The following is a 15,684-nucleotide window of genomic DNA, read 5'->3' on the forward strand; positions in this document are numbered from 1 at the left end:
TTTTTTTTTTTTTTTAGTCCAGGTGTAATCAGTCAAAATAGAAAAATAGAAGTTAAATGTTCAAAAAAGACTGAGATCTCCCAGGAGTCCAGAGGAGGGCCACAAAGATTAAGGGCCTGGACTATCTCCCATATGAGAACAGGTGGACAAACACAGGTCTGTTCAGACTGGGGAAAAGAAGACTTGAAAGGTGATCTGATACATGTTTATAAATACCTAAAGTGAGGCAGGAGGCAAGTGTATGAGGCCAGGCACTTCTCGACAGTGCATAGCAATAGGACAAGAAGTAATGACCTAAAACTTGAACATAGGAAGTTCCATACAAACAGAGCACTGGAACAGGTTGCCCAGAGCGGTTGTGCAGTCTCCTATGGAGATATTCATGACCAGCCTGGACACCTGTGTGACCTATTGTAGGGAATCTGCTTTAGAAGAAAAGTGTGATTTGAAGATTCCTTGAGGTCCCTTCCAACCCCTGCAATTCTGTGATTCTGTCTAAATATGTAGAATTGAAAGGAAGGATATTTCCTGCCTAAGATAATCAAATGTAATCAAAACTAGTACTTACTTATTGCTGTTTTTTTTTTTTTTTTTCTTTTTTTTCGAGGGGGCAGAAAGTGTCATCATCAGCCTTTTCCCAAAAGAAATGGAAGGGTTCAGAAGCACAGTAAATCACCCTCATTGCTCACTACAGTAGTTCAGAATCAGGTAGGTTGCATATAATCATTACTGAGTAACAAAATAATTAGTCAAAAAAGAACGAGGGCAGGGCACAGAGTTAGTCCCACAGTAAGTAAACTCAATGGAAGTTTTCATGTGCCCGCTACTGATACTGCAGAATTTCTGGCAAGTGCCTGAGAGTAAGTATCTAGAAAACATTCCCCATGAGAGAACGAATTTAAGAAAATGGAAGTATGCATACTGAATGAAAAGTTTTGTTGTTGTTGCTGTTGTTGCAAATAATGACAGAAATAATGAGCTAAAGCTTTAAAAACACAGAACTTTCATTTTCTGCTGAACTCAGGTAGACAGGAGCCCAGTGCTGAAGGCTACAGAATGAATTAGCTACAGTTGACTAATAAAGCCATTGTTCTTAGTTCCCTGGAGGCCTGGGACAACAAAGATAACCTGCAGAGTATGAGTTTTGAGGCAGGGATTGTTTGAATACTTTACATAGGCAAGTTCATGAAATCAGCTGGCTTGCATATAAACATTTTGAGAAAGCTGGCTAAAACCTTTGCAAGGCCACTGTCTATCATTTATGAAAAAGTTAGATGACTGGGAGGTGTCGCTGGTGACTTGAAAAACATAACATCTCAATCTCTCATCAAAAAGACCAAAAAACCAATCTGGAGAATGACAGGAGAGACTGTGTCACATTGATCCCTGGAAGAAATCACAATCAAGCTTGCTCTGAACACACTTCTGTGCACATTAAGGAGAAGGCAATCAGCATGGATTTACCACAGGGTTGGTAACCTACATGACTGCCTTTTGTAATAAGATGATTGGATTTTTGGATAAGGAGGAAAATGTAGGTATTAATTACCTCTACTTCAGCAAGTCAACCAACACTGTCTCTCACAGTACTCTTGCATTTAAGTTGGAACATTATAGTCTGGATGTGTAGGAAACTAGATAGACACATAAAACATGGATCATTGAGCTCAGTAAGAGGTGGCTAATAGGCTGTGCTCTCTGTGGATATCTGTGAGGACTGAATTACTGCAGAGGTCTATCCTGGGACCTGAACCTTTTTTTCTTATCAGTGATATGGATGATATATTGGAGCGCACATTCCTTGAGTTTGAGAATGTCACATACAATCTGATGCTCAAGGGCAGGATGATATCCAAAGGAATTTTGACACGCTAGAGAATCATTGCTAAATTCAGCAAATCCCACACAACAGAAGAAATAACTCCTGTAATGATACAGGCTTGGGATGGACTAAGAGGAACAGCTCTGCTGAAAAAGCACCAAGGGTGTTGGCAGACAGCAAGTTGCATATGACCTAACAGAACAGCCTGGCATCAAAGTAGTCCAACAGTATTCTCAGTCAAATGAACAGGAGCAGAGCCAGCAGCCTGAGAAGTGAAATTCCTCTCTTGTTCACCAATTAGAGTGCACACAGTTATGAGCACAGCTGACCAGACCAATACAAGGAGGACATACATAAATGGGAGGGATTTCAGCTGAGGACCACCAACATGACCGGGGACTAGAGCATTTGCTCTGTGAGAAGTTGAGGAAGACAGGCTTCATTAGCCCAGAGAAGAGATGGCTTTGCAGGGCCTAATACCTGTTTGTTAAGGCCTACAAGGAAGTTATCAAGAAGACAGCCTACGACTTCCTTTTTCAGGTCTCCTTCAAGTTTTTGCGTTATTTATTTTTTTTTTTTACCATACAGTGCAAATCCTGGATGGAAATCAGTTATTGGAGGAGCTGAGAATAAGTTTTCACACATCCAGGAAAGGATGCAAAGGATATTAAACTTCTGACTTTACCCATATTATCCTTTCAGCATTCTTTGTCTTCTCATTTCCTGATAAATTCCATCAAAACAATGATTGTCTGGAGTCCTCCGTAGGAGAAGAGAAGGAGAGTGGATCAAAAGAGCTAGTCTAAGGCTGAGACATTATTTTTTCATTTATAATTTACAAATATTAAAAAAAAAATAAAACCACTCCAAGCCCAACATTAAGCATTTTCAGTAACCCTTTCAGAACAGCCCCAACTAACATCCATTTAACACTTCTTTATAATTCATTGATTAAAGAAATAACTGCAATACAGATGGTAAAACACTAAACAAATACCTATATGCTACTCTCATTATACCTTGGAGCTTTTTTGGTGTCAGCAGAAGCTACAAACAAGGTATGAAGAGTGATTATGACCTTTAATATCTATAAAACAGTTCATATAACGTTTACAGACATCTAATTCCAAAAAGAGGAAAGATGATAGTGGTTCTTTACATACATCATAAAAGAGACATCCAAACATTAACAGTAGGCTTTGATGCAAAAGTTATTTTTTTTTCTTTTTTAATTACATAATACAAGGTATTTTAATTTATGTTTACCTCCTCCCCATCTCAGACACCTTGCTAAATCATTGCCAGTCCCAAGAGGAAGAATTGCAACTGGAGGATGCTTAAGCAAGTTTGCTTTCTCTGTGAATAAAGAATGAAAAACATATCTAAGGAACAAAAATCTAATTGTTTGGTAGCAATATAGTAACCATGTTACATTTTGTTTCACTGAAAGACAGAGATATATACTCTGTATATGGGATCACGCTATCTACTCAACAAGCATTTAATTAAGTCATTCTATTGTGCAGTCCATTCCCTAGTCCATGTACAATCCTTAATCCTAATTTACATTATCGTTATCACAAGGACAAAGAATTAAAAGTTGTCCACTGATTTACAATTTTCAAAGCTATTTGAGCATTACAATCAGGACCTTGTATTTGCAAAAGGACATTTTACCTCCCTCCTTTAAAACAAACAAACAAACAAACAAGTAAATTCAGAAATATGCATTTGCTGTCATCCATTCCTTCATGACATCCTTTTCACATAGCTTTTCTGGTCTAGACCTCTCATAAAAGAGCCCATGATTTTTAATATTCATTATCCAAACATTCTGTCAAGTCTTTTGGTCACTCCATCTTCTTTCTCATTTCCATTGTCTTACCTTCCCATTATTTTCTCTGCAGGCTCTCTAGTGCCAAATAAACAAATCTTTGGTGTGAGAGATGTGTTCCCTAATAAGCACAGGGAAGTTAAAATCTCTAACATCTTAACCTCTGAGCCTTCCTAATTACTTGTACAGAGGAATTTATGGCCAACAAACTGAAAGAACTCTATTTGAAATGATTACATACCCCACAGCTTATACATCTACATGTCTGTCATAGCAGTTCTATTCAAAGGACTGTTATTTCATTACCTGCATTATGGGATAATGGAGTATAAACAGAAATTTTGTAGCTGATTTGTTTCAGTATAGGGAACAGACTTAGAAAATTAAAGCAGTTTGATTCAAATTTCTTGTCTTCTGTAATTTTTTTCAGGGCTATAAACATTGGACTCATCTAGGGATTTGAATATCCTCTACAATTTGAATATCCTTTAAAATAAATATGACTCAAATTATGATGTTTCAAAAAATTAAATGAACAACACATTGTACCAAATAGTTGCATCCACATGTTGATAAACAGTTAAGAGTAATAAGTGTAAAATATAAGAATCCTGCAAAAATATGTAAACTATGTTGATTACCTATGCAATCCAAAATCCAGCCTACTGTCCCATCTCCACCACATGCTAGTACTCTGAACTCAGGAACATCTCGAAAAAAATTTAACCTAAAAACAGTAAATGAAGATATTTATTTAATAAACATAAATGCACTGTGCATACATTTTATGGCTTATGACATTTCATTTGACAGTACCTGACAAACCTACACCTGAAATAATAATCAACTCTGACCACGTATTCCTTTTTTTTAAACAGAAGACAAAATATCATCCAACAATGAATTACCTGATAAATTTAATAAGAAATTAATCTAAGAGTTATTATGGTTCACTGGTATTAGGAATAGGTTAGACCTAATGGCTAATCCAAATTTTTGTCTTAGTTCAAATCTTGTTTCAAACACTTGTCAGAAAACAGTTTCTGGTTAATGAGTAGCAAATGGACATGTAGTCTCTCTAGAAAGAAAAGTCTTAGGTGGCTAAATATACTAGTCACCTCTTGTGAGGTACTGTCTACAAAAGCATATAAAAATGACATACTTCTGATACCACACTAATACATAATAAGCTGAGCATTTTGGGGTAAACGAAAAAAATTTTGCACTGTGGTTTAATACAAAATGTGTAAGCATTAGATTGAATGCATCCACTTCATCATGCTATAAACTATTTTATAAGTGTGATATCATTGATAATATTTCCCTAGCTATTTCTGCTTCCACATCCACCGAGTGTCAAACAGTACCACTGCATAATTATCCACTTCATACAATATCAATGATCCATAATGCTGAAAAGTGAGGATATATTAAAACACTTCAAAGGTGAAATATTTTTAGTTTAAAACTTTTTTTTTGATGATAGCTTTTGACATATGCTGAAATTATGCATAAACTGTGACTAGACAGAAACTTTACAGTCATTTTACTTAATTATTACATATATGTGTGCATGTATTTCAACATATATTCTTTAGTTTCAGAGACATCATAATGAATATCCTACAGGCTGGTGATCAGATTAGATTTCCAATTTTCAGTCTCCTAGTAAATGGACAATCATTACAATGTGCAAAAATTATTAAACACAAATAAATCTACAGAATAACTTATAATATTTAAATCAAGCTATTTTCCATATGACGCTTTAGTGCTGCACACAGAATAGTGCTTTTGTCTCTAGAAAGCTATACATTTCTCATAAAATCAAGACCAAATGAAAAACTGCAGACAAAAAGAAGAGTGTGTAAAACAGAAAGTCCAATAGGAAACAACAACAACAACAACAAAAAACCTAAGATGTAGAAGATCACAGGACAACTTTTTAAATTAGTTCCAGACCAGAATTTCAGGGTAAGCAAAACTAGTAAGTTCAACAAATCGGTGTCCCACTCCCTCTAATTTCCTTTATTCTGAAGAGCTCATATCCAATAAGTGTCAAGTACAATATTTCAAGCATGCTTACTCATTCTGTATCAAATTCAGCTTTGCTCTTCTCACCCTTTAAATTCTACTTCACACATTTGAAGGACAACTGCTAAAAGATCTTTTCTGATCCAAAATGTCATATGCCAAATTACTTTTAGAGAATTGCCAAATTAATTTTAGAGAATTTATCTTTTAATAAGCGCGTGTGCCTCTGCTAGAAGTTACACTGCATCACTACAAGAGTGAGCAGTGAGTTGTTCTGGCCCCCAGGTGCAGTTCTCCATCACGTCATAAGAATAGGAGAGAAGATAAATGCCTCCCATCACCAGCATTCCCACTTTGACTTAATGTGTTGCATCTTTAGAAAGTTATCAGATCTAATTACGCTACTTCCACTATTGAAAGTATTTTGGATTAATTAAAAATGAAATTATAGTCCAGAGGTGTGGGTAGGGTACTAACTTCTGTTAATACGTAAGCACTTTCCACCACACATACTAGATTAAAAAGAAAGCCTGGGGAAAAAAAGTAACACATGTACACACAAACAAACAGCAAGGATAACAAAAATCGTCTCACAAATAATGAAAATAAGAAAAGAAATTTAAAAAACCCAACACAGAAGCATTGGGCTGACATTAATTTTAATACGGATAGGCAGAGAGTAGATTTAAATCTCAGTTGCCCTTTTAATAAGCAGGCATCCTCACCATATGAGTAAAAGTAATCTTTTCCTGTTGATTGTATACTTAATCTTCATCAAGAAGAATATAATTTTCCAAGAAAAAAATAGAGGACTGAAGAATTTGACAAAATTGTCAAACAAATTCTCAATAAGATTCATTCATATTTCCCTTGGTGCATTCTGTTTGCATATGCAGTGAATTTCCCAAACAAGTCATCTCATACTACAGCATTAAATGCAAATGTCTTTTTATAAGTTTAAATGTAAAAGCAATATATATATAATATAAAAAATACAGAAATATAAATGCACAAAACAAATACAAGTTATAATATTCATCATATTAAATACTTGTGCACATAAACATTATATAAGTATACTATACATGCCACATAAACAAGAAGGGCTTCTTTATGTACATCAATAGCAAATGCAAGTCTGAGGAAAATGTGGGCCCACTGGCAACAGAGGACACTAAGGAGGCAGTTACTGAACATCCTACTTGCTTCAGTCTTTACTGATAAAACTGGCTTGCAAAAGCTCTGTTTCACCAAAATTTTTATTTCTACATTATAAGAAAATTCCTTTTTTTTGTTTGTTTTTTAAGATAATATTTAGATATTATTTTACATAGACTTGATTTTTATAGATATTATAGTGAATAGCTTTCCTAAATCAGAAATTCAAACAGTCAAATAATAGCAAATAGCAGCACTAGGAAGGAACACAGGAACATTGTGCTGAAACAGACTGTAAGCCAAGTAACACCTACTCTTCAATCACTTGCAAACAAGCAGCAAGAAGGATGAGCAGAACTCCTCCTACTGACATCTACCACAGGACACAACACTTCTGATATATTAAAGAATAAAAGATAAAAAGACAAATATAATGAAATACAGAAAGAAAACAAATGAATGGTTGCATTCTAAGGCCTTAGAATAGCATCACATTTGCTAGGAAAATTGTTTGATGATATCATTCCTGTTCTACTGAACGGATATAAACAATCCCCAGATTTTGTTTTTGGGGGACACGTGATTACATGTGGTTTTCTATCATCAAAATTAACAAGAGCATCTAATTCCTTTCTGATGATTAAATTCTTGTATCATTAACTGCTGCCTCCTACTTTTTACAATACCTCACCACTTAACCTGTTTCAAAAACATGTAGATAAAAAACCTAGAATTAAGTAAGTATTTTCATGTCAGTAGGTCCTTTGAAAGTTGACCTGCTTAAGTCTAAGCAAGTTTCTCATCTTCTGGAAGTAAAACAAACAAACTGATTGATAACAGCCAATAATTTCATTTTGCCAGATACAAGGATCTCGGGAAGAGACAATTACTGAGTTTCTGCTGTTTTCCACATGGAAAATGGCAACCGTTTCAACTAACTTACTACCCCAGTTCAGTTGTTTTAGACTTACAAAACAAACTGCAACATCAAACATCTCTACATCAGAATCTCATGTTTAAGCGATATAGATTCCTTTTTGTTTTTAGTAACTCCTGTCCCATTCACAGTGGCTTCAAAGGTTTTGAGACAATGACATAATATTCAATGAATAAATACATAAAACTTTAAACTTCTAAATGTTTTTTCTTAAAGTGTGGCATAAATAAAAATAATATTATCAAAATTTTCTTGAATGACATCTATAACTTTACCATCAGTACAGTAATTATGAGTGAACTACTACTGGAAGAGAACTTACACTGTGCATGAATGGAAGTGATGAAAGGTAAACATCCACCCCAAACACCACTAGCTCAAAGCAAATTAGTCTGCTAAACCTTTGTAAATGGATTTAGATAAATTTGTTAGACATCTGATACTTCCAGATGAAGCCTGTAACTAGGAAACTTTGTCCATTTGTGAATTCACAATGTTGGGTTTAATCTACCAATTTCCAGATGAAAGCACCAAGTTGAAAGGCAAAGCAATTACGTTGTTGCAATATTTACTCCTTTATTGTACTGACCACATTGCTACCATTTTACCAAACAAAACAAACACAATCCCTGACAAATGGTTATTTACTTGACTATATGAATGAAAGCTAAACACACTTTTTCCTTTTGGAGACTGACAAGCTGAGCTGGCCATGTAACTGGACAACACCACACACTTTATCCTCATTACAGTGCTCAGTGACAGTGTTGTGTACATAATGCGGACATTATTCACGACACAGTAATTGTAGTAAAACACTGAAGAAAAAAAAAGAAAAAAAAGTGCCAGTGAATTCAAGTTATCATAATACAGGGCCAAATATTTCTCTCCAGGAATGACATTTCAATGTACGTAAAAGTTAAATGCCATATAGGCATTTTGTAGCTGAAAATCTTGTTTTCAGTTAATGAATTCCTAAGATAAAGGTTGCTGGCAATTTCAAATAGTTATCTTGCTAAAGATAATGGAATATTTAGAAAACACACACACACACCATACATGCACCATACATACATATATGTATATATATATCCCCATCCAGCAATATATGATCACATGTGATAATTGAGAAACTTTGTGATTATAGAGGAAATTTTACCAGAAAAGTAATGTAATAATTTATGTCAGGTACTCCACACTGTAGATATCAGTCCATATCTTGCACTCAAAAATAGCATACAGATACTGCACAATAATGACATTGTCAAACTTATGCTCTTTGCAAGACTGAAATTTTCTTAACCTGTACAATACCCACAAAATACATAGCAGCCTCATCAGTTTGAGAGAAGGGAAAGGAGAAGCACTTGTGGAAAGGAGAATTAATATATGCTGGGTATATTAGGTGGAAGTGGAGTAAAGATGCTGGATGGCATAGGTACAGTGAATTTCAGAAAATACTTAATAGTGGTATTCAAAAGCTTATTTTGAAATGACTGAGAAAAGGGAACCACTTCAAGAAGGCAAAAGTTGGACAGCAAACTACGAGGGATACTCCAAAAATAATGCCTTCTATTTTTATTATGTTGGCCTACCATGTCAGAGGCAGATGTTGGTGGTATGGCAGTAGAGATTAAACCTTCCCACCAATATTTCATCACATTTTGTTGCTATGTGGCAGATAGCAGCAAAGGAGAAGACAGAATGCCGTCTTACATGGAAGTGCATATGAAGCAAAGGTGTGGAATGAATCCTTCCATGTATAAAAATTTGCACCCATCAATATTCATCAACACTTGCTCCATGTTTATGGGGACCAAACAGTGGATGTAAGCACAGTGAGCTGGTGGGTGGCATATTTCAGAAGCAGCAACAGTGAATCACCTCCACTGGTGCAGATTTTTATGAGTGTGGCATGCAGACTCTTGTTCAATCCTGGTAAAAATGCATAGCAAACAGTGGTTCCTATGTTGAATAATAAAGTTTTGTAGCTGAGAATTTGTTCTTTCAAATAGTGTTACTGTGCTCCTTGTAACTGCTGTGGTTTCCGTGGACATAAATAGGAGGCATTACTTTTCCAGCAACCCTGTGTAATAAGGAGGCTAAAGATGAAGCAAAGCCTTTTTAAATAGATTTCAGACAACAGGTTGTGGTGGACTCACCGCTGAAAAATTACAATGGTTAAGAGAGGGGTGAATTATTCTGGACCACAGCTTTAGCAGCTTAGACTAGAAACTGTTGATATTCACAGTATTTGAAGGTTGTGCTACGCATATTGCAGACATTCCTTTTACAGGTAAAAATACAGTTAAACAGCTAAAATGAAAGAGTAAGTTTCACATGTTAAGACTTACAGAGTTCTACTGATTTATGTACAGTACAACCATAACTTAACTTTAGACAACAAATAAATCACACTGGCTTGCTTTGTCTTTTGGAAAAACAAACAAACAAACAAACAAAAAACATATATATATATATGTAATGCTCTCTTTTAAAGAAATATGGATCAGGTCCAAGGTTTTCTTCAGGACAAAATAACTGCGCAGTTATTATCTTCTCAAAGTATTATTGGTGTATATGTCTTCTCACAATACTCTGTAAATTCCCAGTGTTCAAACAGCAAAGAAATACTCTAGCAATCAATTCCAATAATCAGGGAAAATAGTGTAATTTTCAAAATAGGCCTACTGCTTTGTGAAGCTACAAAGGCCCAGGTGCTGTAGATTCCCAGCTAAATTACACAGCAAGCTCTAGGAATTCAGTTTGGCTATCCTGGGCATCTTTTAAGCTGACAGAACTTACGGTTTAAAAGGGCCTGCTGATATAAACTTGTGGATAGAATTCAAAAAAAGACATGCTCTCCAAATTAAATGGTTAAGGGACTTACAAAGAAATACAACTTTACTGGATATAATTTCTATTATAGTGTATAAAAATAACATAAATTAGACATTTTAAATAATAGACTTAAGGGAACAGGAACCTTTTCAGAGGAACAAAGCCTTTGGGAAATGGTGACCTCTCGACAGAGCCATGTGGGTCTGTGGCTGGCTGCTATTCATCCAGCTATTATTTACCTCTGAGAGGTGAACAGTAACTGAATTTCAGATTCTTGAAGATCATTAAATCCACAATAACAGTTGTTGTCAAAGTAGAAGACTCCTATAGAGATGTAACAACCAAACAGGGAAACTCTTTTCAAGGCTAAAAACACAGGTGCTAGGCACAAATTACACAATGTATCAGCCTGGCAATTTTCATGTCACTTTGTTAACTGTGCCAGTCTGTAACTGTGGAGTATCTTTTATGTCTGCCTTCAGCTGCCGAGTTTACAGGGCTTCTCCTGCTCACTCGAGTCTCTCTGCTCCCACATAAAGAATGTCTAAACCATTAATTATGGTATCAGTGTTTAATATATATTGTTGCCCTTTGGCTGAGAGCTCCTCAGTTTTCAGGCACGGCAGCAGGTTAACTTTTATTGTTGTAAAAGAATCAATGCCAGAAATCAGCTCCATTGTGATTTATTTGCATCATGGACATATTTTTATATAGATTATGTATATGAGTCTTGACACATAGAGCACTGGAAACCTTAGCTTAAACATGTTAAGCAGCTACAAGAAGTGTCTTTGCTGCTGTCCCTGCAGCTCTCCAAGTATCATCACATTTATTATGAAACTAGGTGACATATCCACTTCAGTAATTGGACATTCAGATGGCAAAAGTAAATTTCCTGTCAGCTTGTTCAAAACATTTTCCTGCTGATCTGCTACCCATCAGTACATCTACTGGAAAATGCACAAGTTCTGATGTTCAAAAACACTCATTTAGTTTTTATTTTAATTTTTAACAATTAATATTGAAGGGGAAAGTGGAAAGTACTAATTTCAGTTTTCAAAGAAATTTAAACATGGGACTCCACTAGTGGCCCTTCTTCCTCTGAGCAAAGACTGTTTTAACCCTGTTCCAGCTGCAATGTGCAAAGGAATCCGTTATTCCAACACACTGCCGTGAAAGAGCATGGCTATCCCCCATTAGAGAGGAATAACAAATGACCTAGAATTACTGAGTCATTGACATTTTCACAAAATACAGCAGTTTCATAGTACTCCTAACATTTAGAATTTTTACAGGTTGCCCAGTTCCTCTAGTTTTCCTCCATTATCTACATTTTCAACTAAAGGGAATTAGAATTATTAACTCGGAGTAACCACAGATGTTTGGAACTCAAGATAGAAAACTTACAGATGCTATTCTCAGTCACTGACAGCACATCGTTAGAAAGACATCCTCCTAAATAACTAATCTGTGGGTTAAATCAGGCAGAAAACATGTAAATTCTACCCTAATCATATAAACATTGTATAGGTTGACTATACATGTCTGAAAGCAGTGTTCAAAAGAAAAAAAAATCAAAATGAACACAATTAAAATGTATTTCAGTAATCATAAATGCTTTAAAAGAAATTCACATTTATTCCTTTCCATTCTGTAATAGTAATTGGCATAAGGAATACACTTTCATTTACCTCCATGTTGTACAACCCCTTCCCCTGTCTCCCTCTCTGTTCCATGCAAATGAGAATACTAAATAAATGTAACATTTCGACTGACAGTTCAGCATATCTGGCATTGTAGAGACTGATGAGTGAATGGACAGATGAATGTACGGGCAGACTTTACTGTGGGGGCAATCCAGCCCCCACAGAAAGGGAAACAAAGACTGGCAAATTAAATACACAGTGTATTCAACTGCATGCTTTAATGGACAAATTACATACACAGTACATAGTACTGCCAGAGGCAAGAAGTGATGGTAAGAAATAAACTGGAAATTTAGGATTATTCACTTCTGTTGAATGAATTAAAAAAATACCAAAATGGTTTTAATAAAATGAAATCTCGGTTTGCAAATTAATTAGAAATTGCCTCAAAGTGACTCTGAAGTAAAACTGTTTAGATTCTTAATAGAAAGAGAAATTGAAAATATTTCCTAAAACCACTGTTCTGGTTCAAAAGTTTAGAGCTTAAATTGCTTTCAGTACAGGTCTGAACTTAACACCGCCCTCTTGTGCTTCTTCCTCAAAATACATTTTCCTTTATCACAAGATAATGAAAACCAGATAACAGTTACAGCCTGAAATGCAGCCAATAATTGCTGGGTGGTTTTGTTTGTTTGTTTAAGTTTTGATGAACTCAGATTAATTTGAAATCAAGTATTTCATTTATTTTAAAAGTTGCTCTCTTAATCTCTTAGCATGACGTTTCTATTATGCCCTATGTAAAACAGTATCAGTTACAACTATCATGTCAGACAAAATTTCTTATAAATTCCTGAAATAACTTTCTGTATTTTTTCAAGTCTGCTGACTTTTTGGATCACTTAAAATTTCCATATGCCTCAAGATGAGTGTAACAAAAAACAAATGATGTCTGAATAAACAAACAGAAGTAACATTCTGTACAAGATAAAATTAGAGATATGGAAGAAATCAAGCATCTCGTTATTTATGTTTTCTGAGCAGATCTTGTACCATTTTGCAGGTTGGACACCAGACACGCTGTAGTACAATGTACACTGAGAATTCTGACTTCAAAAAATGTTGGAGCGCTTTTCACTTTCATCAACACATTTTAAGTCTAATGTAATGCATGAATGGACAGCTAATATAGGATGGTTTTCGTAGATAATAATTTCCTGTGTATTTAGCTTTAAAATAAGCAGCACTGACAGAAATTGTTAAAGTCTATTATTTTCAGTAATATACCAGTGACAACAGAAATACAACATGCAAAGCACAAAACGTACATTTCCACTGCCACCTTTTACTTCCTCCAATTCAAAAACAAAACTAAAATCCAAAGATTCAAAAAATAAAGGAAAAACTAGATACTCGCTATACATAAACAATAGCATAAACCTCATATTGAACATATCTCCTAATATCCTTCAGTACCTTTTCTCAATGATGTAAAATTTCATTTATCAATGACATAACTAAATAACATTGAACTCATTCACACAGAGATATTTTGATGAGATGATCAGTGCTGTTCTGTTCTCTTCTTTCAAAGTACATGCTACTTTAAAAGGAGACAATTTCAAGTGGTAAAAGTTGGCATTGATATATTGTCAATGCCCTCCACGCACGTAAATACAAAATTGAAGAGTCATGGAAGAGGCATGTTAGCTGACTGACTGCAACACCGATTCAGTTAACACTGAATCTCTGAAACTCACCAAAACTGAGCCCCCATAAAATGTCACTGCCAACGTAATCTAGGCACTCTAGTCATTTTTTGTACCCCTACATTCCAAATACTATGGACTGGGTAAGGAAAGCTCAGCCAAGGTAATCTGAAGTAACATTCCACATCTGACATGCAAAAGAATAAGCATATGTGTGTATATATATATATATATATATATTCATACCCTATGTATCACACAGAAACATATGCATATGCACAAATGTTTTGATGTAAAAGAAAACTGCAGATAAGCCAGGTTGCTAAAAAAGCAGTACAAACGTCAAAGAAAATGACATTTACCACAGTTCTTACAGTGTACTGGTTATCAGTAAAACACGATACACAGTTTTATTTGTACATGTAAATAAATAATACCTGTAAATTTCTGCAGCCATTCAGAGGTCTGTAGTGCTGATACATTCAAAGTATGCTCTATCTGCCTCACTCTGTTCATTTTATTATGTTGCATTTCATTAAATGAGTTCCTGGTAATAATATTAACTGTAGACTTACCCTGGCATTGGTCCATTTCCAGCAAGACTATAAACTTGACGAGGATTTAAAAGGTACTGAAATTTTCTATAAATTCTAAAGAAGTCAAAGAGATAGAAAAAGAAAATTACTTACATGGTTTTGTTGTTCTTGTTTTTTTGTTTTGTTTTTGGTTTTTTTTTTTTTTTTTCTCGATTTTTGCTTGTTTGCTTGTTTTGTGGGGTTTGTTTGGTTTTTAAACTAACCAAAGGACCAAAGAAGTTGACTGTCAGGTTTGAATTGCAGGATCTTATTTATACACAATGAAATAAAATGATAAATTTGAACACAATTAATCCCCACAATTCTAGGGATAAAATTAAATGCTATAAGCTATCTACAGTACAAATACAAATGCTGTACACACAGACAGAAGTAAAATAGGACAAGGGGGTAGGATGACACAAGAAAAGGTGAATAAGAAAAGCATTTGGAAGAGCACTTCATTTACTATTAAAATAGCTTCACAGAAAAGGAGAGATTTATCCCTGAGATTAACACAAAATTACAAATAGAATTACAAATTGGTTTTGTAACCCACCAAAAACATCTCTGTAGCTTGAAAAACATCCTGAGAAAGCAAATCTATTGTCAACTAGAGTTGGATTCAGCTAGTGAGAATTCACATCTCTTTCAGACTATATTCAAATGGGAAGAAAATGAAAAATATTTAAAACTGTTGTTTAATTTTACATAAAGTAAATTTAAATTGAAGTAAACCTAATTAAAAATTATCTGAATAACAGGAGAGAAATTATACAGGAGGTAAAACATTGTCCTATCCTGTAAAATACCTCCCTATTTCAAAAATATTTCAAAATTTATTTCAAAAAATATTTCAAAAACTGTAACTTTACAAATTTGAGGTTATGTATCCTAAGAGTAAGACAAATATTTTCCTTCTTCAGTACAAAGACTAGAAATGTAATTTCCTTCATTGATAACAATGTCATACCTCCATGGTTTCTTACACAGAAGTACATGAGTTTGAGCTCAGAAAGAATGAATATATCTCTGGGATCTATGACAGTGGTTTGAATTATTAACTCATTTATCTGCTTTTAATTTTAATGCTTATGTCTTTCAAGTTGCTTAATATCCTGATGTTTTTTT

General features: G+C 34.7%; 1 protein-coding gene across 6 annotated transcripts in view; it reads right to left on the reverse strand.

Moving 5' to 3' along the window:
• Positions 1 to 15,684, reverse strand: part of DGKB (diacylglycerol kinase beta) — a 331,647-nt gene that overhangs the window by 193,367 nt on the left and 122,596 nt on the right. For all 6 annotated transcript variants that reach the window (XM_010712729.3, XM_031553913.1, XM_010712725.3 and 3 more), the window contains 3 exons: positions 14,554 to 14,628; positions 4,298 to 4,383; positions 3,089 to 3,178 (listed from right to left, as the gene is read on the reverse strand). In XM_010712729.3, coding sequence (XP_010711031.1) covers positions 3,089 to 3,178; positions 4,298 to 4,383; positions 14,554 to 14,628 — 251 coding nt within the window. The remainder of the gene's footprint in view (positions 1 to 3,088; positions 3,179 to 4,297; positions 4,384 to 14,553; positions 14,629 to 15,684) is intronic.

The sequence above is a fragment of the Meleagris gallopavo genome, chromosome 6 (genome assembly GCF_000146605.3).
Source record: "Meleagris gallopavo isolate NT-WF06-2002-E0010 breed Aviagen turkey brand Nicholas breeding stock chromosome 6, Turkey_5.1, whole genome shotgun sequence".
NCBI lineage: Eukaryota > Metazoa > Chordata > Aves > Galliformes > Phasianidae > Meleagris > Meleagris gallopavo.